The following is a 25,691-nucleotide window of genomic DNA, read 5'->3' as shown; positions in this document are numbered from 1 at the left end:
GCATGAATAATAGAACTCAAGTCCCTAAGATGTGAAGTTAATTTCGAGCTTTAACTTTCATATTATTGCCTAATGCTACAGCAAGAACTTGTATGCTGAATTTAAAAAGGCTGATGAGTTAAACTCGGACTTCCTTTTAACGGGGAACTGTGGTCATGTATCAGTTCTCTGTTCTGAAAGCTCACATGGTCGGAAGCAGTTCTCCGCATGTACACTTCAAGGTGTTGGAAAGGTGGCATTTCTGAGCTGGCTGACTGGCAAGTCATCTTGTTGCCAAGTGGCATAATTTGTTCCACTGGCAGAATGAGAGCATAGCATGATATTATGAAGTGAAACTATATTTTAAGGTTGAGTGTTTGAAAACGAAATCTTGCTTAGATGTGTTTTCTGTTATCAAGATGTGGTTGAGTTCTGGAAGATGAGCTGTTCAAACTCTTTTGCCCACTGCTAGATTAGAACATGCCCATTAAAATTCTGCATCTGAAAATATAGACTCCAGTTGAAAACCAGACATCACTAAAAGGCCCCAGAACCCTGTTGCTTTCTGGACAGTCACTAAAATGGCATTTACCTTTCAGTCTTTTGGTTAGTGAGGTTCACTTCCTGTCCTCAGTTGTAATGCTGTTAAACAGCTGCCATGTTCAGGCTCAGAGGACTGCATTTCAGTAGTAGGTAAAGTTTTTCCTGTCTATGTAGCCTGTAAAATACTTCAGGATCCTTCAGGGTGAAAGATACTGAGTAAATGTCAAATTGAAGACTGCTGTTCAGTGCTGCTTCAACAGCGGGATTAAGCCGATTCCTCCACTGCTGCAGTCACAAAACTTTGAGTTACTTCTGTTCGTAATAAACCTTTCACTAAGGTGTCTTGCTTCCTTTACTATAGAGAGTAGTGATTAGCGCAGCCTTGTACGATGTAGAGGTGACTCTTTCGGCAGACTGGCGGTCACAGAAACCTCAGAGAGCAGCTACTTCTTTAAAAGCTACCTGTTACTAGTGAGCTATTTTTAACCTATTTCAACAGGAGACCTTGGTGTCTTGCTGCTTCTTTAGTAGTCCCCTGCTGCACTGCCACTGTCTGTTAGACTTTGCAAAATGATAGTCACTTTGACCTAATACAGAGCAATAGCTTTGAAATTTAGGGATCCGAGAGATGGGAGAGCACAAGGCACCTGCATTATACTGTACATATCGGTCGTGCAAAAAACAGAACCGCTCCAGACGTAGGAGGATTCTTTGTTCTGAGAAATTGCAGTGGTTCTTAAATGCTTTAATTTATATTCCCTAATTATCACAATTGCTCCAGTTCTCTTATGGATTGTAAAGACCCCCCCAGGCCTCTGCTTCTAGTTGGTGTGTTTAAGAGTAACTTTTTTTGCCTTTGTGTTCTGGTCAGAATTCCACTTGTGTGACATTCAGCCTGTCTGCTTCTATTTTTTCCCCCGCACAAACTGACATAGGATGAAAGCTATTCCACCTTGTTTGTGGCTGCATTTCAGTGGGAAGCGAAGTGATCTATTGCCTTAACTCTCCTCATTCACATCTGCAAAACACTTTGATACATTTTACGCGCCCCATGTAGGGGGAAAAAAGTAACTCTTATAATGCCTCTTCTTCCCTAACCCCCACCACTTCTGTGGTGGCTCTGCTTGTCCCCTTTTGTTACCCAGGTAGTACCTAGTCACATACAGGGTAAGAGTTCAGAAGCTGTTGGGGAAAACCCAATGCACAAGCAGCTTCACTAGTGGCCTGATTCTTTGCCAACTGGACGTTAGTGGATGTTGGATTGGGCCCTAAAACAGTGTAAATGGAGGCTCCTTTGTGAAAAAAGGTTCTTTATGTGAACACTGACTTACTGGTGTCTAAAATATGAATAGAGTGAGACCTGACCTGACACTGTACTGAATTTCTGAAGGTTCACTCTTACAGTATGGAACAAAATCACAACATGTTTAGTGCATGGGAGCATATTTGTTAGTCATCACATTATAAAGAACATGACCCAAACAGTTATGACAGATAGTTCTTGTTCCATCATCCAAATTTATCTGGACTAAGTCATGGTAGTATTAGAAATCTGCCCTTGAAGATGATAGGCAAATATGAATGTGACAGAATTATGGTTAAGATCTTATTTAGGACTGTATCCAGACAACTTGAACCAGTGGCTTGGCCTAGCAGATGCATACGTAACACAGGCAGTTGTCTATATCCTAGAAAACAACTGTGCTTGTATGTGATTGATTTTGCATTTTAGGCATAATTTATATGATTTTAGGCACATTCTGCATTTGTGAATGTTAAGAAAACTAGTTGAAGGGGGTTTACATGTTTTCATTTAAAGTAACCAACTTAGATTTTCTAGTTGTTCATGGAAATGATTTCTCTGTTCAGTTCTGTGTTTAGCATAAAAATATGAAAAGCTGTTCTGAAGTGTAATGGGTTTAGAGAACAGTCTAAAGATTTGCCTTTCAATTAGAAACCTGAAAAGGTACATGGAGCAGAGCGAGTGCTGAACAGTGTCTGGTGGTGTGTGAGTATGGTAGTGAACTGTTCTTGCCAATCATGATGCAGATGTGAAGGACAATCCATACTAGCTTCACACATCTTTATCAATCTGACCTTGCCATTTACTTTAATTTTTTCTCATCCTCTGCATCTATGGTGATAGTACTAAAACATGCCAATTTTACCCAAGATAAGACTGAGATTTAATTAATTTATAAACCTCCCTATCAAGCTGTATTCCTTTCACAGCACTGAGCTTATGATAGTAAATACCTGAAATACTGGCCAGCTACAAATTTTATTTACCCAAGATATGCACGTTACCCAAGGTAACTTTGAAGTATCACCTCTGCACAGCACTGTAGATATTATTTAAATAAATGTCACTACCTCTTTTGAATACTAATAGTTCTTGGCCTCTATTGTGTGTCAGAGAATTCCATCAGTTAGCCATGCATTGTGGGTTTTTTAATCCCCACCTATATAATCTACTTTTACACTACCATTCCAATCAAAAGTCTTGTAAATGTTCTATTAAATGGAAAAAGATGGCATAGGATTAACTGTGGTGCTAAGAGCATGCCACCAATAGCTTTTATCAGTTTAGACTTTGTTGCCATTTAACTTCATTGGTTGTACCTTTATATTTATATTGGAGAAAGTAAATGACACTACATTAGTGACAACCTCTACCTTCCTTTATTTTATTAGTTTCTTCTCGCTATGTAGTCAAGCAGGTTGGTGGGCTTTTGTTCATTGTCCTGGGTTACTGGGTCAAGTTGCCTATTGATTAACTTTTTAAATACTTTCTAGAGATCTTTGTGTATGGGTGTCCACAAAAATTAAGACTTATTTCTTATGGTACCTTAAGACTTTAAATGGTTTTTTTTTTCCATTTTTGCAGGAAAACAAAAAAGAACAAACAGAAAAGTAAGCATATTTTTATTCGTAAGTTAGTGTTTGGTACATAATGGAAGATCTACTGGGACAGATGCTCATCTGATGTAAATTGCTATAGTTCCAATTTCACTGGGGCTATGATCATTTACTTGGTTGATGATCTGCCCAACTAAGTTTATGAAATAACTTTTTTGCCTCGGATTTTAGGCTGTTAACCAGGTGGAAGCATTAAAATCATACAAATGGAAATGTCTGTCAGGGTCAGGACTGCTTACAAATTAAAAACACAAATTGTTTGCATATAACAGTTCTGCAGTAGAATCGTTCTTTCTCTGATTAAACAGGTGTTGGGTATTCTTTCTTTCAGTGTGGAATATTGGCCAGGCTCAGCTGCTGTAGCATAGTGGGGACATGCAGGAATAAGAGTGGGTCCGCAATAGAACTTATATTGCATTGTAACCTGTAATCTTTGTGTCCAAGTTATCAATGTAGGGGATGTTTCAGGAGGGGGAATGATTTTTTTTATTGAAAACAATGAATTCATCTGCAGTTTGAGACCTGCGTATAGTCAAACAAGTCCTTTAGTGAAAATGTCAGTAGAAATACTATTGTTAGTGTAGATATAAAATGCATCTGCGAACAAAATAATAGCTGTTTTTTGTATGTGTAGCTCCTGGAATTGGGGAAGGCAGCAGTACCAGCGAGACTCCCCAGCCTCCTAGGAAGAAAAGGGCTCGAGTAGATCCCACGGTTGAAAGTGTATGTATTTTTAACTCTGTAGTAACTCTCCATTTAGTTGTAACCGATTGAATGGTTTGTCTCGGTAGTTCTGTTTCAGTCTTTGGTTACTGGTTTTTAAACAAGTTCCTGTTGAAATCTGCAGCTTTTGATCTGTGTTATCTTTTTGGTCACAAATGCATGACAAATATGTCAGTAATTGAAGCAGGGGAAAAATATTCTGAGTAATGTATTTACCTGAGTTAGCGTCCTATCCCTGTTTAATACAGAATTTCCAGACCTAGCACTCCAAGCTATCATTGTGCTTCTGGCAAAAGATAAGTATATGGAGGAAAATGCCACCAGTTAACATGCTATCGTTGTGAGCAGCTTTCAGACTGAAATCGGAGAGCTTTGAGTTTGTTCTTTCCATCTCGAAGCACTGCTTTAGTTGAGGCTGCATCTTAAGTATTTCAGAGATGATGTTTGCAGCTGTGGGACTTAACTATTCCATTAACAGTTTTATTTAAAAAAAAAAAAAATCTATTTTCATAAATTCTGATATTTAAGTGGTCTTAAACTTTTTTTGGTTGGAGGGAAAACACTTAATTTGTCAATAGATCTATTTAATAGCATTTAAAGAATATCAGACATGTGGGTCTAGAGTCAGAGGTGACACTGGGCCGTCAGCACTGCATGAGGCATTTGTAACAAAGTGAAGTTGCATAGTTACGCGACTACTTAAAAGCTGGCTTATGATTAGCTGTAACTATTGACTGTTGTCCCTGTTCAACAAAGTGGTGGTGTAAGCATGAATTAATGAATAGGTAATGTAACAGAAAAGAGAAGTAATGCTCTCAAGTGGAAAAGCTCTACTAGTTTTGTAAAGTTAATATCTTAGACTTGAAGTGCTGCCATGGGGATAGCTTTGTCTAACAGAGTTGAACTGGCAAGAGTTGAACTGTTTGTCGCTCCATAAGATTTTGAGGTAACAATAGCAGCTGCAGTCTTGAGTCTTTTGATAGACTGTTATGTAATAGCTACATTTTGGAAAATTAAGACTTACCTGGGTATAATGACCAAAGAAGGATGACTTTTTTTTTTGTTGATTCTTCAGGAAGAAACCTTTATGAACAGAGTTGAAGTAAAGGTAAAAATTCCAGAAGAGCTGAAACCATGGCTTGTTGATGACTGGGATTTGATCACCAGGCAAAAACAGGTAACCCTCACATTGTGAAAATTATCCTTTATCTATAAGCATGTAGACTGATGTCAGCTGACAGTTTGGAACTTCTGCTCCTTCCAGCTGGGGGAATGTGTTGGTTTATTTTTGAAGGTATACTTGGTATTATGTCTACTTGAGGCTTATTTGACTGGGTTGTAGGTACCAGCTGGTTTCTTCCCAGAGGTCACCTGTGATGTTCAGCAGAGCTGCATGTTAAGAGCACATCCTGGAGGCTTCTTAAGTCTGGGCAGGCATAAACTAAAATGTCAGCTTGCCCTTTTAAACTCATGATGTTGCCTGTGGCTGTTTGTTTGCCTTTTGATACATACTCATTTTAGCTGGTAGAGAAAGTTGGTCCATAGCAGCATTTTATACAGACATTGACTTGTTCCATATCCTCGTCAGTGATTTAGCTAGTGGCATAGAGAGCACACTTACAAAGTTTGTAGATGATACTAAGCTGGGAGAGGTTGCAAGTGCTCTGGAGGACAGGATTAAAATTCAAAACTGGACAAATGGCCTGAAATAAATAGGATGAAATTCAATAAGAACAAATGCAAAGTGCTCCACTTAGGAAGGAACAATCAGTTGCACACATACAAAATGGGAAATGACTGCCTAGAAAGGAGTACTGCAGAAAGGGATCTGGGGGTCATAATTGACCACAAGCTAAATGAGTCAGCAGTGAAACGCTGTTGTAAAAAATGCAAACATCATTCTGGGATGTATTAGCAGGAGTGTTGTAAGCAAGACACGAGAAGTAATTCTTCTGCTCTACTCCACGCTGATTAGGCCTCAACTGGAGTATTGTGTCCAGTTCCGGGCGCCACATTTCAGGGAAGATGGACAAATTGGAGAAAAGCAACAACAATGATTAAAGGTCTAGAAAACATGACCTATGAGGGAAGATTGGAAAAAATTGGGGTTTAGTCTGGAAAAGAGAAGATTGAGAGGGGACATAACAGTTTTAAAGTATGTAAACGGTTGTTACAAGGAGGAGGGAGAAGAATAATTTGTTCTTCACCTCTGAGGATAGGACAAGAAGCAATGGGCTTAAATTGCAGCAAGGGAGGTTTAGGTTGGACATTAGGAAAAACTTCCTAATTGTCAGGCTAGTTAGCACGGGAATAGTTAAGCCTAGAAAGGTTATGAAATCTCCATCATTGGAGGGTTTTAAGAACAGGTTAAACACCTGTCAGAGATGGTCTAGTAGTTACTTAGTCCTGCCCTGAGTGCTGGGGGCTGTTTCCAGTCCTATGCTTCTATGATTAACCTTCGGGATAGGAAAGGAGTTGAGAGAACACCAAAGCCTAGGGTGGATCTCGAACTTGGGTCTGCCTGTAAGAGTCTACCACAACTACTTCCTTTTGCTTTTAAAAGAAGTCACATTTTTAAGAGATGAGTAGCCATGACTTGAGCCTGAAATAAGGCTGTGGACACTTTCCCATGCAACTCTGAAAATGTACTTTAGTAGTGGTATTCAGTACAGTACTTTTTCCAGTTCTGGGAACATCAGTTTCTGAATCTCCTCAGACTGGAATGCTCTTGTGAAAGGAATTGGCTCATTGAATCCAGGTGTGACAAAAGATTTGTATTTGAGCTCATGTTTCAGAAGTGAAAAGTGAGTATAGTAACTAATATATACAGTTTAATTGTGGCTTGTATGTGTATATATAATGGCTTCTATGTACAGTGTTAAACATAGAATCTAAAATCCTTAATGGCACATGCATTTGAATAGTAACTCCTCTGCTTCTCTGTGCTCTGGTACAGTTGGGTGATGCCCTCTTTAGATAGACATTCCACCTGCATGCATTACAATTTACAAACATACAGGGTGTGCTCAGTGGTGTCTGAAATATGTCTGCTGTCAGCAAGCAGATCTTAGCAGAGAGTGAACAAGAAATGAGGAGCCCTTGATATCTGTAGGGAGCCAAAAGAGAAGAATCTGGATTCTTGTGTGTAACCCAATGCTATCCGCTATTAGATTTAGAACAGAATACTTTATTTTAGATAAAACTTAAAATAGTGGGCAAGGTTTGATGCATAAAGATATTGTGGTGCTCCGTCTTGTCCCTGGATGGGAGGAGTTCTGTAATTCCTACCTATATCCACTAGATCATGTAGGGATTTGTTTGCTGATGTTCTAGAATTCATAGCTGCATATTCTAAATTCTGAGGAGCTCTGCTTAGTCAAACAGTAAAAGATGACTTTTGAAAAGCATGTAACATGCAAAAAGAGAAGGGGCAAACTTGATGGAATGATTAGTTGTGATTTAATACCTTCATGGTTAAGTAAAATCCTAGCTCCAAATTCTCAACAGCTGAATGTTGTAGAAAAATTATTTTCTACAAAGGTCCTCTTGTATTTGTCAGTACTTTAAAACCAGTATGCAGACACAAATATTCTGCAGGTGAGACTATTTGCATTAGTCCATCTACTTATTCTTTGATTTTCATAGCTCTTTTATCTTCCTGCCAAGAAGAACGTTGACTCAATTTTAGAGGATTACGCAAGCTACAAGAAATCACGAGGAAACACTGATAATAAGTAAGTAATGGCATTTTAAAAGGCATGTCTTAGCCATTAAAATGGCTTTCTGCTGTTGACTGTTACAGCCTGTCCCAGTCCCCCTTCCTGGATGAGCATCGCTTCCTTGTAAATGGACCACACGTAATCCTGGGCCCAGTTTAGCTCAGGAATTTCTTAACCACAGATCTTTACTGTGGAACAGCACTAGAATGTTCTAGATCTTTGGAAAACCGCAAACCCATGAACACAATCCACCTGATTTGATCTCCCTGCTCTTGTCAGCCTTGCGTTTGTTCAGCATCCTTAAGCAAGGTAAACCACTCTTGCTGCCTTCCTCTTCCATTCCTCTTCGTTATCTGGTGGTGGATGGCTTCCCCCTCAGACCCATCCTTAAAGTGTCTCATCTGTGGTCAGGTGGTCAAACTGCAGCTTTCCAGCTATGTGCTTAGACCAAGGAGTTCCGGCCCTGTCCTTTTAGATTTGGATAGAGTCAAGTCAGTTATGCCTCCTGGTTGCAAATCCAGAACACAGCAGCAGAGAGTTAATCCGAGTTGATGGTTCTCCGACTCCCATTTATAGTCATTCACCTTTGTGACCAGTCCCCAGCCTGAAAGGAACGTTCTAATCCCCAAATGAAGGCTATAGCACAAAGTGACTACTGGTTACAATTAAAATGAAGGCTGAAATACAACCTGGAGTTCAGTTTGATCGAAACCTCTCCCAATCTCACAGCAACCACAGAAATTGTTAAATACAAATGGTACTTGAGTACCTGCAGTGCAAATCAAGAAGTGAATCTGAATAATTAAATAACTTCTGTGCTACCAAATTGTCAGGCTGGAATTTTCAAAGAAGCCTGATTCCTTGAGCTTCTTTGAAAATACCAGTGTAAATGTACCTGCTTGTTTCTCTCCTTCTATTGGTATATGTAACACAAGGTCCAGTTGCTAAAAGTGCTGTTCATAAAGGTGGCTAATCTTGTGCTCCTGTATATGCCAAAATCTAGGTTTACACTTTTGAAAATTGGGCTTGCATGTCTTTATATATAATTGTTATAGTTGGAGTGGCTCTGAATAGCTTAGGTTGATTAGCGTTTCCCTTATAACGCCCTGTTTAGCATTGCCCCCTATTTTATACACTATTTAAGTTTCCTGCAAGACCGTAGCTTACACTTTCTGACTTCTGAGTGCTTAACTGTGCAATCTTAATAGCTTTTGTTCTAGTTCTTTTAGTGGATTTTTCTAGGGCTGGACACTACTGGAATGCTCTTTCATGCACTTTAAGGCACATGAGGGGAAGCCCTTCTAAGAAGCTGCACAGTATCTTACCCTCTTTGTGCATCTTGTAAGGGCTCCTACGGGATTCTACCAGATCTAGGGCCTGATCCAATGTCCATTGAAATAAACACCCACATGATGTCAGTGGGAATAGAAACCTAGGGATTAGAACTGGGGTTCATCTAGTCTAGTATCCTGTCTCTCACAGTGGCCAGTACCGGGTGCTTTAGAGGAAGATACAAGAAACCCTGCAGCTTGCAGATATGAGATAATGTACCCTCCGTGAAATTCGTACCTTAATTACTAATAGAGATTGGTTTAAGACCTGAAAGGTTTTTTGTTGGTATTAACTGCTAGAATGCTGGGTATGCTTGTATTCCAAGTGAATGGTCCAATCCCTTTGCCTCCATTAAATCATGAGGCAATGAATTCCAGTCTAATTGAATTGCATGGAAGTGTTTCCTTTTATCAGTTTTGAATTTGCCATCTTTCAGTTTTATCAAATGCCCCCTTTTTTTTTTTTGTTTTGAGACAGGGAAAACAGAAGCTCCCAATCTCCCTTTTCTATGTCATTCATTTTATAAAGTTCTGTCACATTCCCTCTTACGTCTACTTTCAAAGATAAACTATCAGTCCTTCAATCTCTCATCAATGAGTCTTCCACGTTCCTAATTGTTCTCATGATCCTTTTCTGAAAACGCCTTTAATTCTACAATATCGTTTGAGATTGGGTGACTAGTGTTCCAGATGAGGATGACACTGATTTATATCATGGCATTAGAACTTCCATGTCTTCCATCCTGTTCTTGATGTGTCCTGACCTCTTGTTTGGGTATTATTGGACTCCTTGCAAAATGTCAGGAGAATAGCCTGGTTTAATGGATTCGCTATGGTAAGTGAACCCTGTAGAAATAAAACTAACTTGAGGGGAAGAGAATTTTTTTCTCCGGATGGTACATCTTTTTCCCTTCCTTACTCCTATGCAGAGCACAGCACTTTCCCTCAAATGTTAAATCTGTTTGATGTGAAAGGCTTATGTTCTTTGCTGATGTTACAGAAGTCTAAAGTTAAAAGCAGTAACCTCAACGTTTTGAATTTCCTTACGGGGATAAGGACTGAGTGTCTCTTCTGTTAAGAGAGATGCAGTAGTTGACCTCTTTTGTACAGAAGGCGAAGTTATGTGTGATGAAGTGGGAACAGTTTGTAATATTTCGTATGAAGCCAATATGTGCCTCAGTTTCCTGCTCACCTTTGCATGGCTACCCGATGTGGGGGTGGAGTGGGGGAGGATTAAATTATTTCTCAGGGTCTCTGAGGGTCAAAAGGGCGTGTGTCCCCTTCCTGTTTGGGTGGAGTGAAGTCGTTAAAGAACTGGTTGAAACCAACCCTGGTCAACAAGACAATGCAAGCTCCAATAACTCATGGATTTCCCTGCCTCTCAGCAGAGAAGCTAAGCAAAAACCCCAAATTGAGAACAGAAGACTGAGGGGAAGGTGAGTTCTGGAAGAAACTTGAGATCGCTCTCTCTCTCACTTGGGAACCAACTAAGGAGGTTGGACTGACACCCCCTTCCTCCGTTGAAAATGGAGTTCAGTACAGCATGGCTGGGCTCTGGACTGACCAGAATGGACTGTGCTTTAACCTTTGTTTCTCTGTGCTAACCTCAGGACTTCCTGTGCTGTCTTCCAGCTGCCTAATAAGCCCTGCTGGTTTGAAAACGCTGCTTGTGTGACTGTAAATACTGGGTGAGGTGCATTAATCCTGGAAGGGTGGACCAGCCTCTACCAGGAGTCTGTCTCAGTTGGACTCACTGAATACAGCTCATGGTGTAAAGCAGGAGTGCTGAAGCTCAGACTCAGGAGCCGATGAGGCTGTGTGGCCTAAACTGAAGGAAGAGTGAGACCACCATGGTGTTGGGCACATCGAAGGGTTCCTCCAACAGACTGTTTTAAAGCTGGAGGCATAGCATGGCTCTGGTGCAGACACTGTGTAATGACTTCATGACAGATAATGGAGTTGAAGATTTGTAGGGCCATATGTATTATGGTTTTGAAAAAGTGTGGCTAGATATTTTAAAATTCAGCTGCGTGAATGATTGTTTGCCATCATGAAGTGCAGGACTGCTTGAGCTATCAAACCCAGCTCTGACTTCATTCCAGTGCCAATTGTTGCTGAAGTTAGTAATGTGTGTGGCATAAAACTGACAAGCGTATGTTCCAAGACTTTAAGAAATCGCCTTTTTATCTTGCTTTGAATGTGCCACTTTAGTCATGCATTTGGATAAGTATCAGATGCAGGTGGGAAGGCAGAATGTTTCCTTTTAGTCACTTTTTTCTTAGAACTAAGTTGGCTTGAAGCATGTCTTCACGTAGAGCCAGAATACCCCATTTTTAAAAAGCAGAACCACTAGAATGATGCATATGTTTCTCTGTGCCATCTCATGAATACTGGCTCTTCCGACTTCTAAAAGTCAAGTGCACAACTACCCCGAAAAAATCACAGCCCTGGTGTTCGGTTTGGTTTTTTTATTTAAATTTTTAATGATATTTCACATTTCCTTTCTGTGTGCCAGAGAATATGCTGTTAATGAAGTTGTTGCTGGAATAAAAGAGTACTTCAATGTAATGCTGGGGACTCAGCTGCTGTACAAATTTGAGAGGCCACAGTATGCTGAAATTTTAGCAGATCATCCTGATGCACCTATGTCACAGGTCTATGGTGCACCACACCTACTACGATTATTTGGTAAGTATGGCATCTTGATTCCACCATAAAAAGGGACAAATGGTTACATTGCTCCAACTTCTTTTCTGTCCTGTTAATTGGAATAATACAGTGAATCAGAGTAAAATGCCTAAACAAATGACTCAGTTCTATCCTTGGGTTATTTATATACAATGTTCAAAGCCACAAATCACCTACTCAGAATGGAACTTTTCAAAACATAGTTGTTTAGACAAGCTTGCATAGGGAAGAATGGCAGTCTGAAGTTAGAACAGATCTTGGACTTATACTCATGTATGGTGAAACTTGTTATATTTGACTGTTTTTCATGACAACTTTATGCTTTTCTTAACAGTACGAATTGGAGCTATGCTTGCCTACACCCCTCTTGATGAGAAGAGCCTGGCTTTGTTGTTAAACTACTTGCATGATTTCTTGAAGTAAGTTCAGCCTTTCATGTTTGTGTGTTGAAGGTATTTTAAAAACGCTAAAGCCCTGATCCTGCAAACACTTATTTATATGCTTAATGTTAAGCATGTGTGTGTTTATACGACTGTGACCTGCATGCTTTCTGACTCATAATTTTTTTATGACAGTATTTTGATTATCATATTGACAGTGCATGTCACAGTTAATCTGAAACACTAATCCAGAGCAAGCACTTTGATCTCTTGACAGCCTTTCTTGCAGTTTTGTGGTGGTGGTCAGTTATGCATAATTAGTATTACTCTTCAGTAAAATGCACAATAGGCTGTAACTTGTTAAAGATTTCAAGTTTCAGGACCTAAATTTACCTAAAGCAGCTTAAATTTTTCTGTACTAACTAAACTGAAAAAAGCTTGCTTGGTTAATATTGCAGTGAGTCATACCTTTGTCGCAACACAGAGTTGGTACGAGAGGTCTTGTACTAGAAATTGCTTTGGCACTCTGTTGACGTATTGCAAAATTGTTCCTGATTAGAGACCAAGTGTGGTTCCATGTGAAGGCACATAACCAAGGTGAAATGCATGGGTTTTTGCAGTTGAGTTTTTCTATCATTACTCACATTCAGTAAAGTTCTTTGACATCTGAAGCAGTTTCCAACTTTCACGTGGTAAATAAGCACCCAACTTTCACAATAAGCCACAAATCAAGCTAATCCCATTTCAAAACAAGCCAATCCTTAAGAACCCCAACACTATGACTAGATTCTCCCCCAGTTTGCAGTCTGGGACTGTGTTGGGCCTGCTGTGCGCCCCTGAGTCTTCCCCCTGCTTGCCCCCCCTTGCCCCATGCTTGCTGGGAGCTGATCAATTAAAAAAAGAAAGCAACAAGCTATAAGCAAAAAAACTAGCAACTCACAAGCCCATTAAGCCAAAAACAAGCCCAATTTATACACTCCCTCTCTTTTCCAGTACACTGCTGTTTAAAAGGAAAAAGATCAATCAAACCATTTGGGTAGAAAAAAGATCCATTTTTGTTCTTGCATGCACTGCTGCAAACTGCTAAATCAGAGCAATTCCATCAGGAGTTTCAAAAACTGTCGTCTATGATTGCCTTAATGAAAAACATCTTTAATTTATTATGCAGCTTTATATTTTAGTTGTGTGTAGAGGCCCCAGTCAAGATTGGCACCCAATTCTACATACATGCAATAAGAGATGGTCCCTGCCATGAAGAGCTTATCCAAGTAGACAGTCCAGACAAAAGTGTGGGGAGGAGGAGCATTCTCCCCATTTTACAGATGGGGAATAGAGCTCAAAAGAGGTTAAATGACTTATCCAAAGTGTCTCAGTATGTGGCAGAGCTGGGAGCTAATCCCAGTTAAGTAGCTGAGCTACGAGACCATCTTTCAGCTCATTGAAAGGCCAAGCTTAAGCCATTTGTTTCTTGATGCGTTTAGAACTCTTTGATCTGCCTTTCCTGAAATATGTGCAAGGAGACAGTTACAAAGTTTAAGTCCCGTTTGTTCAATAGCACTTCGAGACACTTAGACTCTTACGTCAGTTAGGTGCTTTTTAAAGTTTTACTCTGTCTTACTATAGGACTTAAATGTGAAATCGAAAAGCGGGAAGTTCATGCTCTGTTAGTGGAGGAGCTGTCTACTCTAAAGAATCAGTCCTCTGTATTTTAGAAACTTAAAATCTGATTAAGTTCTAATTTATGAAAGAATCCTCTGCAGTTCTAAAATTTAAGAGGACTTCTAGTTATGGCTTATGCTTTAGAACTCCGGGTGCAGGGTTAATTCTCCAATTGTCATTGGTGTCTATGCTTATAATCCCCGGCAAATGCACAAGCACGATTCTTGCTTTCCAGTATGGGAGGGAAATGTCAGGCAGTCTGTCTTGTAGGCAATTTAAATACTTAATGTTTGAAATTGCTTGGCCTTGTGCCTTAATACTCCAGAGGCATACCATTATTTTCTCTATGCGCAAACTACCTGTTTATATCTAGTCTTTTTACCACCACATTCTGTTGCTGTTGCTTTCTCTTTATTCCTTCAATAAAGCCATTGTTTCTTTAACACTATTGTGAAGAATTGAAAACTGACTTAATTTCATAGATCAAAGACAGGCTAAAAGCCATTGGTAGCGAATCCATAACGTTTGAAAATGTTAGTAAATGAAGTGCAGTAGGTGATAAAATTAGTGATTCTCACAGGGGGCCTTACAGAACCATAAGAATATCCCCATTTAAAATGTAAAAGCTTGTGGTTCGGGAGGAAACCTGAATCTGCCCTACAAAGACGGCCTGAGTATCGCTGCAGCACTCAGTTTGTAGAATGCCATATTTACTGGCCACTCCTCTACTAGCCTTGGTTATAAATGGTACCCTACCAAATTCACGGTCCATTTTGGTCAATTTCATGGTCAAAGGATTTTAAAAATTGTAAATTTCATGATTTCAGCTATTTAAATCTGAAATTTCGTGGTGCCTTAATTTGTAGGGATCCTGACCTAAAAAGGAGGGAGGTGTTGGGGGGAGGAGTCACAAGATTGTTGTGGGGGGGGTGCGGTAATGCTCCCCTTACTTCTGCACCGCTGCTGGTAGCGGCACGGCCTTCAGAGCTGGGCAGCTGGAGAGCGGCGGCTGCTGGCTGGGAGCCCAGCTCTGAAGGCAGAGCCCCCGCCAGCAGCAGCGCAGAAGGGAGGGTGGCCTGGTGTGGTGGTTGTTGTCCTTGCTTCCACGCTGCTGCTGGCTGGGTGCTGCCCTTGGAGCTGGGCCTCTGACCAACAGCCGCTGCTCTCCGGCCGCCCAGCTCTGAAGGCAGCATAGAAGTAAGGGTGGCAATACCACAGCCCCTCCTGCAACTCTCTTTTGGGTCAGGATCCCAATTGGACACGTGCTGGTCCCCCCCTTTGAAATCCCTATTGTATAGGATAAAAGCGCATGAGACCAGATTACACGGTCCATGATGTGGTTTTCACGGCTGTGAATTTGGTGGGGCCCTAGTTACAAAGCTTCTCCTAGCACCTGTTAAGAACCACACTTGTTTGTACAGAACAGTAGGGTACTTTTTACCTGCCTGCTTGAGTGACTGGCAGACGTCCAGAAAGGACAGACACTTGATACGAAGCGGAACCTATTTCAACCTGGCGGAGGTCTTGCGGCAACACTTGGCTGTGGTCTCATTTGTTTGACAATATGATTTCACTGCTTGGAATTCTGAGTGAGGCACTAGGGAGGATTTCAATAGTACAACGTCTGACACCTGTCCAGAATTAAACTCTGTGTTTCTCTGGGCTGTTCAAAGACTGACAGATTTTTCAACAGCATATGCTGGAATCTGGTTCCAAGCAGTGAAATAACAGTTTGTGTACACTAAAACTGAAATCTTGAGACAATGAGCAACAAGGTATTTTAATTTCTGAATGTGTATATTTTTCACAGGTATTTAGCGAAGAATGCTTCCACGTTGTTTAGTGCCAGTGACTATGAAGTAGCCCCTCCCGAATACCATCGGAAAGCAGTATAACAGCATGCCTCTGTATAGTGAAGTAATACTTGGATCTTCTGTAACAGTGCTGTCCATGTCTACATTTTGTTTTGTCCTTCCATTGCACATGTCTCTTGCACAGATTATGTAAATTTGAAGTGAATAAAGTGTGTGTTAAAACTGAACTGACATTTGTAAGTTCTAAAGTTTTCTTTTGTTTGTTTTGAAACAGAAGCCTAAAAAGGAGGCTTTGGGAACCCATCAGTAGGATGTGGAAAGAAATGCGATTTAGCATATTTTCATTGTCTGAGCTCCTTAAAGTTTATAGGTTCATTGTTTTGACACTAAGCTCTTACCTAACCTGCATTATTGATTAGTGATGACAAGTGTGCCACAGGGTTGTGATCACCTAACTTACATGCTACTAATTAGTCTGACTTTCAAGCAGACTCACTTTCTTGGTGTTTGAAGTATAGCATTTGTTGATCCATAAATTCATTCCTTGCCTAGTGAGTTGAAGGATTGTGACTTTTCTGTTCTAACACAATGGAAAAATGTATTGTATCTTGATGTTCTGGAAATGTTGGTCTTTCAAGGAGCTATTTTTCAAGTCTTCAAATAAACTTTTTTATTTCAAACATTACCTATTTTGACTTTTTAACTGACCTGTGTCCTGCTTCATCTGTTGGAGCATTTTCACATGATCTAGCGCTCAGTCATAAATCAAATTGCTTTGTCATAGTTAAATCTGCAGTATTCTGAAAATATCAGTATAAAGTGTGAATTTGTGATTTTTAGTTGTAATTTGGAGGTGCTGTGTCTGAGCCTTCTTCAGCATTCCTTACTCCTAACTGAAATCTATTAGGATACAGCACTCCAACTTCTTTGACTAAAGAAATCAAACTGCATGGAACAGCAACAAAGCTGTAAAAGATCATTAGAAACAGTGTTTTGAAACCAATCAAACACTTTGAAAACAGACCACTTTTCAGCCTCTCCCAACCCATTCAGACAGCAGAAATTCACAGGACTGTGACCCTGGACAGATAAAATGTGAAGTATTTTTCTCAAAAAGCCCCAGTGTGCTTCTTGTTCAATAAACCCCATTTTCCAGTGGTAAAGAAGCATCAAAAGTCTTTATTTATTTTTTCTATTGATGGACTAGATTCCTCCCTCCAGTAGGGAATAATTCAATTCCTATCTACTGATAAGACAGTTGCAATATACTTGACTTGTATATCTTTCTAAACTAAATTGGGACAGATTAATAATGCAAACCATGCATGAAGAAACTTGTATATCTACAGTGGCTTTAATCCAGAACTCTTGAATAACTAACTTGGTAGTTCCAAACAATATGCATGAAGTCGCAGTTGTAATTTTACATAATATACACTGAGTGCAATGAGTTCTATGTATTTCTTTTGGATAATCCTTAAAAAAAATTTAAGATGTGTTAAATATGTATTGATATGATTTTTTGTCTGAGCAGACGAGAAACGAAAATTTGTCAGAATGATGTTTTCCCTCTTAATTTTCCGTCTGTATCTTTAATCACAGTATATTCATACAAGGTTGAAAGCTGTTAAAGCACATTGCCAAGCACTGATCTAACAAATTAAAATCTCAACAAGTACAATGGATTTTAGTCACTTCTGAGTGCTAAGCATAGTGCAGGGATCGGCAACCTTTGGCACGCGGCCTGCTAGGGTAAGCCCCCTGACAGGACGGGCTGATTGTTTACTGGCCGTGTCCACAGGTTCGGCCGATTGCCGCTTCCACTCGCCACGGTTTGCTGTTCCAGGCCAATGGGGGCTGTGGGAAGCGGTGGCCAGCACATCCCTCGGGCCACGCCACTTTCCGCAGCCCCCATCGGCCTGGAGCGGCGAACCCCAGCCGATGGGCGCTGCGATTGGCCAAACCTGCAGACACAGCAGGTAAACAAACCATCCCATCCTGTCAGGGGGCTTACCCTGGCGGGCCGTGGGCCAAAGCTTGCCGGTCCCTGGCATAGTGAATAGTTAAAGGATATAAATGAGGCATAGCCTTTCAACGGACATCTGCCTTAACATAATTAAATATTTATATAATGGTAGCACCCAGAGGCCCTAAATTAGGGTTGATCACCCTGAATTATCACTGCAAATTCATACCAGTACTTCAATTCTTATTTTTACAGCTACACACGCCTGCTAAGGACTTCACAATGGTGGGTCTTGACCCAAATATAAGCTTCCAGTCTGGGATCATTTGAAAGGATTTCAGACACTTGCGAGAGAGAATATTGCTGTGGTTGAACTATGAATATGTAAAGTCTTCGTAGGCGGCAGAATTCAGTCTCTCCAGTCTGAAATCATTGACACACCCCGTTGGCAAAAAAACCTTTTAAAATAACCTGGGAAAACATAGCTTCTTTTAGAAAATCATCAGAATTAAAGCTAGTTTCCTGTCTTAACACCTGACATTGTCATGGCTTCTATTTGGTTATCGATGTGATCTTAAACTTAATCTACAACAATAGCAACCTAAAACTTGCTATGCGTACATCTACCTCTTGTACATCTGCCTTCCCTCACCCTTCTAAACTTTAAAATCCAGTCTGGCAAGGGGACCCTCACAAATGTCTGATTTGATTATTTAAAGAAAGTCTGCTGTTTGAATCTTTAATTCTACGAAAAAGAAATTTATCTGCTCAGTAATTTATCTTTATAGCACAGCTGTACAGTATGAAACGCTTCTTTAGCCTTCGCTGCAACTGTTTGAATCCTGTATTGCTTAACTTTTTGGTGTTCATGATAGATTTGGATTCATCCTTCCATTGATGCTGCCTCTTGTGTTTAGATCAGGTAGGGATAACTGTCTTAACCATACATTTTTCATGAGGCTACCGACGGTTGAATTTTGAATGTTTAAATTATATTCTTATTTTTTAACAAGCTAACAAAAGAGCACGTTATCCACGCATGGTATGTGTAGCTTTTATGGTACGTGTTTGCATGGTATATGTAGCTTTTTAGATTAACTTTCAACGCTGATTTGGCAAATTGACTTTTCACCCGGTTTACAACATTTCCTTCTGTTCTGTTGCAGAAACTTTCTTCTGATGGTATTGGAGTGACCAAATGAGTCCAAAGTTTTCAGCCATAAAATCGTTCCTGATGTGTTACCACCTCTCTGCTCATCTCTGTAAACAACTGCTTTGTAGCAGTCACTACTTTCCAGTGATCTTGAAGTCACAAATCAATACGCTTCTTGTGAGTTATCCGAAGTACATAACGGCCATATTAGGCCAGACCAATGGCCCATCTAACCCAGTATCCGGTCTCTGGCAATGGCCTGTGCCAGATACTTCAGAGGGAATAAACAAAACCGGGCAATTTATCAAGTGATTCATTCCCTGTTGTCCAGTCCCAATTTCTGGCAGTCAAATTTAGGGACACCAGGAACATGGGGTAGCATCTCTGACCATCTTGGCTAATAGCCATTGATGGACCTATCCTTCAGGAACTTACCTTGAACCCAGTTGTACTTGTGACCTTCACAACGTCCCATGACAACAAGTTCCTTAGGTTGCCTGTGCATTGGGTGAAGAACTACTCGTTTGGTTTTTAATGCTGCTGGCTTTTAATGTCATAAGTTGATCCCCAGTTCTTGTGTTTATGTGAAACAGTAAATAACACTGTCTCTATACCATTTGTTGTTTTGTAGACCTCTCATATTCCCACTCTTAGGATAAGCGCAGACTCTGTGGGGGCAGGACATAGCAGAGGGCTGAGCGCCCCCTGGGCCTGGAGGGAGCTGGCACCTATGACTCTTGTTCATCTCTTTTCTAAAATGAACGGTCCCGGTCTCTTTAATCTCTCCTCATATGGAAGCTGTTCTAGGCCCCTCATCATTGTTGCTCTTTGTGCCTTTTCCAGTTATAATCTTGTGAGATAGGGTGAACAAAACTGCATGCCTTACTCAAGATTTATATAGTGGCATTTGTTTTATTACTGAATTAGATAAGTCTTAGGCATAAAGACACAAACCATCTTGTGATCAGCATTGTACACATGCTGATTTCACATGTTAATCTGTCCTAGTCCATGTAAGTGGTCACTAACAGGTAAAGATTGTGCACAGTCTCTGCTGGAGTGACATGATTAGAATTCTGTGTAAGGGCGTGTCCCCCCAGCCCGCCCTTCCTGACTCTTCTCTTGATGTAACTGGAATCTCAAGATGCTAAAACGTGGAAATGCAGGAATTGTTTACAGCCACTGACCTCCATTAGCCAAAGGAGCTGCTGAGGGTGTTTCAGCGCAGGGGTTCTATAACCGGCTGCGTGTGCATCTCCGTGTCAATGGAACAAACCTGGTGGAGGAAAGCCACAATGTCTGTATAAAAAGTAGCAAACCAGCAAATGTTAAATGTCGAAGACTTAATCTCTCAAGAGATTGCATTGTGCTTAGCTTTTCAGCAGGAATCACTCTTCTGGTGTTTTTTCTTTTTAATTTTCTAATCAGCTTTTAACTAGCTTTGTTTGAAAGTGTGGAAATATTAAAGGGCAAATGGGATGACCTGGGTAACTATCGGCCTGTCAGCCTAACATTGATGCTGGGCAAGATAATGGAGTAGCTGATACAGGACTTGATTTTTAGAGAATTAAAGGAGGATAATAGTTATTGCCAAGCAATTTGGGTTTATGGGAAATGGATCCTGTCAGACTAACTTGATACCTTTTGAGCTGACAAGTTTGGATAAGGGTAACAGTGTTTGATATAATATACTTGGACTATCAAACAGTGTTTGAGTTGGTACCTCATAACACTTTGATTAACAAACTAGAATGATATAAAATTAACATGGAACACATTAGATTAAATGCTGGCTAATCAATAGGTCTCTAAATATAATGGTAAATGGGGAATCATCAAGCAGGTGTGTTCTTGGTTGGGTCCTGCAGGCGTCTGTTCTTGGCTCTTCCCTATTTAACATTTTTACCAATGACCTAGAAGAAAACAATCAATCACTGAGTCTGTAGATGAGCCAAAAATTGGGGGAGTGGTAATTAATGAAGAGGACAGGTCACTGATAGGGTGATCTAGATCACTTGGTAAGCTGGGCGCAAGCAAACAGTATGCGTTTTAATACAGTCAAATGTAAATGTGTACATCTAGGAACAAAGAATGTAGGCCATAGTTACAGGATGGCGGACTCTTCCCTGGGAAGCAGTGACTGAAAAAGATGTGGGGGCCATGGTGGAGAATCGGCTAAACGTGAGCTCCCAGTGTGACTGTGGCCAAAAGGGCTAACGCAATCCTTGGATGCATAACCTCTCTGTTCCTACACCTCTGTATTTGCCACTTGTGTGCTCATTGCTGGAAAACTATGTCCAGTTCTTCTGCAAACAATTCAAGAAAGATCTTGTAAACTGGAGAAGAGCCCCGAGAATGATTAAAGGCTTAGGAAACCTGCTTTACCGTGATACTCAAGGAGCTCAGTCTCCTTAGTTTAACACAGACCAGGTTAAGAGATGATGTGATGAATGTCTATAAGTGCCTATATGGGGAACAAATATTTGACCATGGGTTTTTCGATCTAGCAGAGAAGAGTGTAACCCAATCCCCTAGCTGGAAATTGAAGCCAGACAAATTCAGACTGAAAATAAGGTGTAAATTTTTAAGAGTAATTAACCTTTCAAGCAATTTACCAAGGGTCCTTGCGGAGTCTCCATCACTGGCAATTTTAAAATCAAGATAGGATGTTTTTCTCAAAGTTCTGCTCTAGGAACTATTGTGGGGAAGTTCTCTGGCAGGAGTCTGACTAGATCATGGTCATAGAATCATAAAAGTGTAGGACTGGAAGGGACCTTTTTTAGTTGCTATGGAAACTCTAAATTACATGGGGAGCAGCTCATGTTAGAAAGAGAGGCTTGTTTTGGAGGCTCACAGGACCTCAGTAGGTCATCTATGATCCCTTCTAGCCTTGGAAGCTATGAATCTATGGACATACTGAACCAGGAAAGAGCAGCTTGAGCTGCGTTAAATTGATATGGTCAATCTGATGGCTTTCTGGAAGCTATTAACATCTTTAGTTAACTCTGCATTAAGCAGTCCAGGTTTGACAGCCAGGTCACCATGTCCCAGTTTACATCTTAGTTTACCCATCACTGATGTGACAGGGTTAGAACTCCCATCAGGTCAGTCCATGTACTATGTGACCCTTTCAAAGTTGGAGACATCAAATAGATCTGCTTGAGGAGGAATAGATGCCAAATATTGCAGGGTGGTGAGCTAGAACCAGGGGTTACTGCATCTCCTGGTGATAGGGGAAATGGATCCTCAGAGTCAGAGGAACTGAAGGACTGCCTGATGGTGCTAACTGCTTTAAATCCATTGTGCTGAGACCTCTTTGGCCTTCAGCAGGTTGGTTGGTCTGATTTTTGCTTGGGCTTCTTTCTAACAAGCAGCAGACACCTGGATTCCCCCTTTCCTTGTGAGGTTGCAAGGTCCCTGCCAGCTCAACAGTGTTTTGTTCTGGGAAGGGCAGAGTAATTACAGTAGCCCTGGCATGCAGCTCTCTTTTCAAGCACGCTGATTTGCCCTGGTTCTCATATTCTACTTCTGGCTCTGTCCATACCTTGCTCCCTTTGCCTCCTTCCCTTCCTCAAGCATTTTGCCGCCTTTCCCCATCCTCCCCCACTGCTACGACGAGCCTCCCTGCTCCTGTGCAGCAAGTCCCCAGCCCACTTTCCCAGCGTCCTCGTCCAAACGCTGTTTCTTAATCCTCCCTCCCTCCCTCCCTAACATCTTCTCGGCTGTGGCTGCTTCTACTGCGATGCCTGCTGCATCATTTATTTTAATGTCTACTTTAGACTGAAAGCTCCCTCCCAACCGGTTGCCCTGGGTGTTTATCAAGCCCTCTACACCAATAGCGCTTTATGCATTTGTGTGGTTAAAAACTAAACCTGCAAAACCAGTCAGCCTTCATTAAGTATGGCAGGTTTGCTTTACTGCCAAATAGTCTCATACCATTCTTTCTGGTCGAATCAGATCTTCCCTGGGAAGGGAGTTGGGGATTTCCCCCTAATCATACAAATCTTATTCAGTCTACTCTCCAACTTTGCATGTCTGAAATGTTGATCATCAAACTTTGGAATCAATTCCTGCTTTGGCCTAGGGACCAATGTGTATGTGCCACTGAATAATGCTCAGATAAGTTTCTTAGTCTCTAAGGTGCCACAAGTTCTCCTCCTTTTTTTTTTTTTTTTGCGGATACAGACTAACACGGCTGCTACTCCGAAACCTGAATAATGAATATGGCTTTCCTGTCCTCCTGAAGGCAGTTACTGTGGCTTTATTCAGAGTGAGTGATATTCCTAGGCTGGATGCAAAGGCATAGAATTGACGAGAAGTCCAGGACTATAGGAATACCTGGAATATAGTATTTGTCTGGCTATTCCCGTGCCCTAAAGGTTAAGAGGGGCCATTAAGGCACAGGCCAGAATAATGGTCAGGGCAGAGCTTTGTTGCCCTGGGGGAATCTCCAGAGGAGATTGTGCCTGAGACCCTCTGATTCACACAATAAATATGGAGATCAGCAGATGCACTTGAACAGGAGCCATCCTGATGTGCACAAGAGACCGTGATTATCAGGGCATTTCTATGAGGACTCCTTGACTTTGCATTTGCAAATCACTCCCTCTACCTGCCCATCCCCACCTTGCTCCATCAGATGTCAGATTTGTTTAACCTCCTGGATATGCTGCAAAGTGCAGCTACTCTCAGGGGGGTCTGAGCTGAGGACTGGAGGTGGCTGCATGCATGGGTGGTCTTTTTGTGCATCTTTAATTGTGCTCTAAGAAGCCCAGAGCATAAGGTTTTAAAGAGCTGATTTTGTGACTTTTGCACAAAACTGAGCTTTGTCCCCTGGCTGGCTATTGAGAAGTAAAAAGACAAATAGGAAAGATCTAAAGGACCAGCAAGCGTCTCCTTAAATGGAAATAAGGACACTGAGCAATTAAGTTTCTGCAAGTTGCTATGGAAACTCTAAATTACATTGGGAGCAGTTCATGGTTGCAAGAGTGGCTGGTTTAGGAGATGCAGGGGGCCCAGTCCAGAGAGGGCCCTTTGCCCTGGTGTGGAAGCTGATAGTGAGAAGCTGGCTGTGGACTCAAGCCGTGCCCCAGGGTCTACTGGGAGGGTGGTAGGAGGAGGGGCTGAGTGGGGTCTCTAGGAGCTACGGGTGCATGGTGTAGAAGAACACATCTCTCAGCGCTTGGGCGTTGTTACAGATTGCTGTGTGCGCCGCTCAGAGTGCAGCCTTCAATGAATAGCTTTGAGACTGTAATTAGCAACTACTTCTTGTTTATCCCGGCTATTACCCAGCAGGGGAGCCCAGATTACATTCTGAATTAGAGCAATGCGTTGGCAGTTTGCCAAACCACCCCTGCGAGTGGAAGCGGGGGTCTCCCTTCCAGCACACGGAATCTGGAAAACGGTATTTTGTGTGTGCGCCATACGGATCTGCTGCAATTCTTCGTTTGTTCCTTTGGTAGGAACTAGATCCCTGCATGTTCTGGTTGGAAAAACGCAACCGCTGTCACTGAGCTGGGCAACGTGGGGTAGAAGGGAGCAGGAGAGTTTGGTGCCTGGAATTAAGTTGGCCTAGGAATGAGACTAGGTAAATTTCAGAGTGACGAATGAAATAGCAATAATGGCGGTTAGGTTGGACATTAGGAAAAACTTCCTAACTGTCAGGGTGGTTAAGCCCTGGAATAAATTGCCCAGGGAGGCTGTGGAACCACTGGAGATTTTTTTAAGAGCAGGTTGGACAAACACGTGTCAGGGATGGTCTAGATCAGTGGTTCTCAAACTTTTGTACTGGTGACCCCTTTCACACAGTCAGCCTCTGAGTGTGACCCCTCCCCACTTATAAATTTAAAAACACTTTTTTAATATACATTCAGTGCTATTATAAATGCTGGAGGTGAAGAGGGGTTTGAGGTGGAGGCTGACAGCTCGTGACCCCCCCCCCCATAAAAACCTCTTGACCCCCTGAGGGGTCCTGACCCCCCAGTTTGAGAAACGCTGGTCTAGATAATACTTAGTCCTGTCATGAGCAGAGTTGTCCTCAAGGGGGTGTGGGGCCCAGGACAACCCCCTGCTCTGCCCCAAGCCCCTACCCCACCTCTTCCCACCCTTGCTCCACCCTGCCCCCATTCCACTACTTCCTCCAAACCCCCGCCCCGCCTCTTTCCGGCTTCATCCCCTCCCCCGAGTGGTGCTTGGAGCCGGCGGGGCAGGGTGGAGTGGACTGAGGCTGGGTCGCTCGCTGCTGCCAGCACCAGGCCCCCGCTAACTCCCCAGGCCACCCTGGACTGCACATCCCGAAGCGCAGGACGCGGGGGGTTGCCCTGGGCCGTCCTATGAACGGGACGGCTCTGGCCCTGAGTGCAGGGGACCGGACTAGATGACCTCTCGAGGTCCCTTCCTGTTCTGTGATTCCTTGCTTGTGTTTTTCAGAATCCGTGGCCAAACCAGATGCCAGATACTAGGGAAATCATTGTCTTCTCTTCGTGCCATGCTCGGGCAGAGCCTGCTGACCAGCAATGCCTGGAGATAGGGGCTGGACACAGCAGCACCCAATAACATGAAGGCTTCTTGTGAGGACCTCAAAGCACTTTACAAAGGGGAGCAAATAACCTCCTTTTACAGAGCAGGGGACCTAAGGCTCAGAGCAGTGATGACTTCCCCAGGGTCACACAGTGAATCAGCTGGAGAACCTGAAATAGACACTCATCCTGCTGGCTTCCAGTTCTACATTTCTCCCCACTGGACCATACTGGAGTGCCTAGCCAGTGATGCTTCTCTAGACCAGTGTTTTGGAGAAAGTGCTTCTACAAACAGTAGA

At 41.9% G+C, this 25,691-nt stretch overlaps 1 protein-coding gene across 4 annotated transcripts in view; it reads left to right on the top strand.

Moving 5' to 3' along the window:
* Positions 1 to 16,435, top strand: part of MORF4L1 (mortality factor 4 like 1) — a 41,274-nt gene extending 24,839 nt beyond the window's left edge. For all 4 annotated transcript variants that reach the window (XM_073304522.1, XM_073304521.1, XM_073304520.1 and 1 more), the window contains 7 exons: positions 3,410 to 3,435; positions 4,076 to 4,164; positions 5,240 to 5,341; positions 7,810 to 7,898; positions 11,730 to 11,902; positions 12,237 to 12,321; positions 15,752 to 16,435. In XM_073304522.1, coding sequence (XP_073160623.1) covers positions 3,410 to 3,435; positions 4,076 to 4,164; positions 5,240 to 5,341; positions 7,810 to 7,898; positions 11,730 to 11,902; positions 12,237 to 12,321; positions 15,752 to 15,836 — 649 coding nt within the window. In that variant the 3' untranslated portion in view covers positions 15,837 to 16,435. The remainder of the gene's footprint in view (positions 1 to 3,409; positions 3,436 to 4,075; positions 4,165 to 5,239; positions 5,342 to 7,809; positions 7,899 to 11,729; positions 11,903 to 12,236; positions 12,322 to 15,751) is intronic.
* The last annotated feature ends 9,256 nt before the right edge of the window (positions 16,436 to 25,691 follow it).

Source organism: Lepidochelys kempii, chromosome 10, assembly GCF_965140265.1.
Source record: "Lepidochelys kempii isolate rLepKem1 chromosome 10, rLepKem1.hap2, whole genome shotgun sequence".
NCBI lineage: Eukaryota > Metazoa > Chordata > Testudines > Cheloniidae > Lepidochelys > Lepidochelys kempii.
Note: the sequence above shows the minus strand (reverse complement) of the source record. Positions and strands in the feature narration are given on the sequence as shown.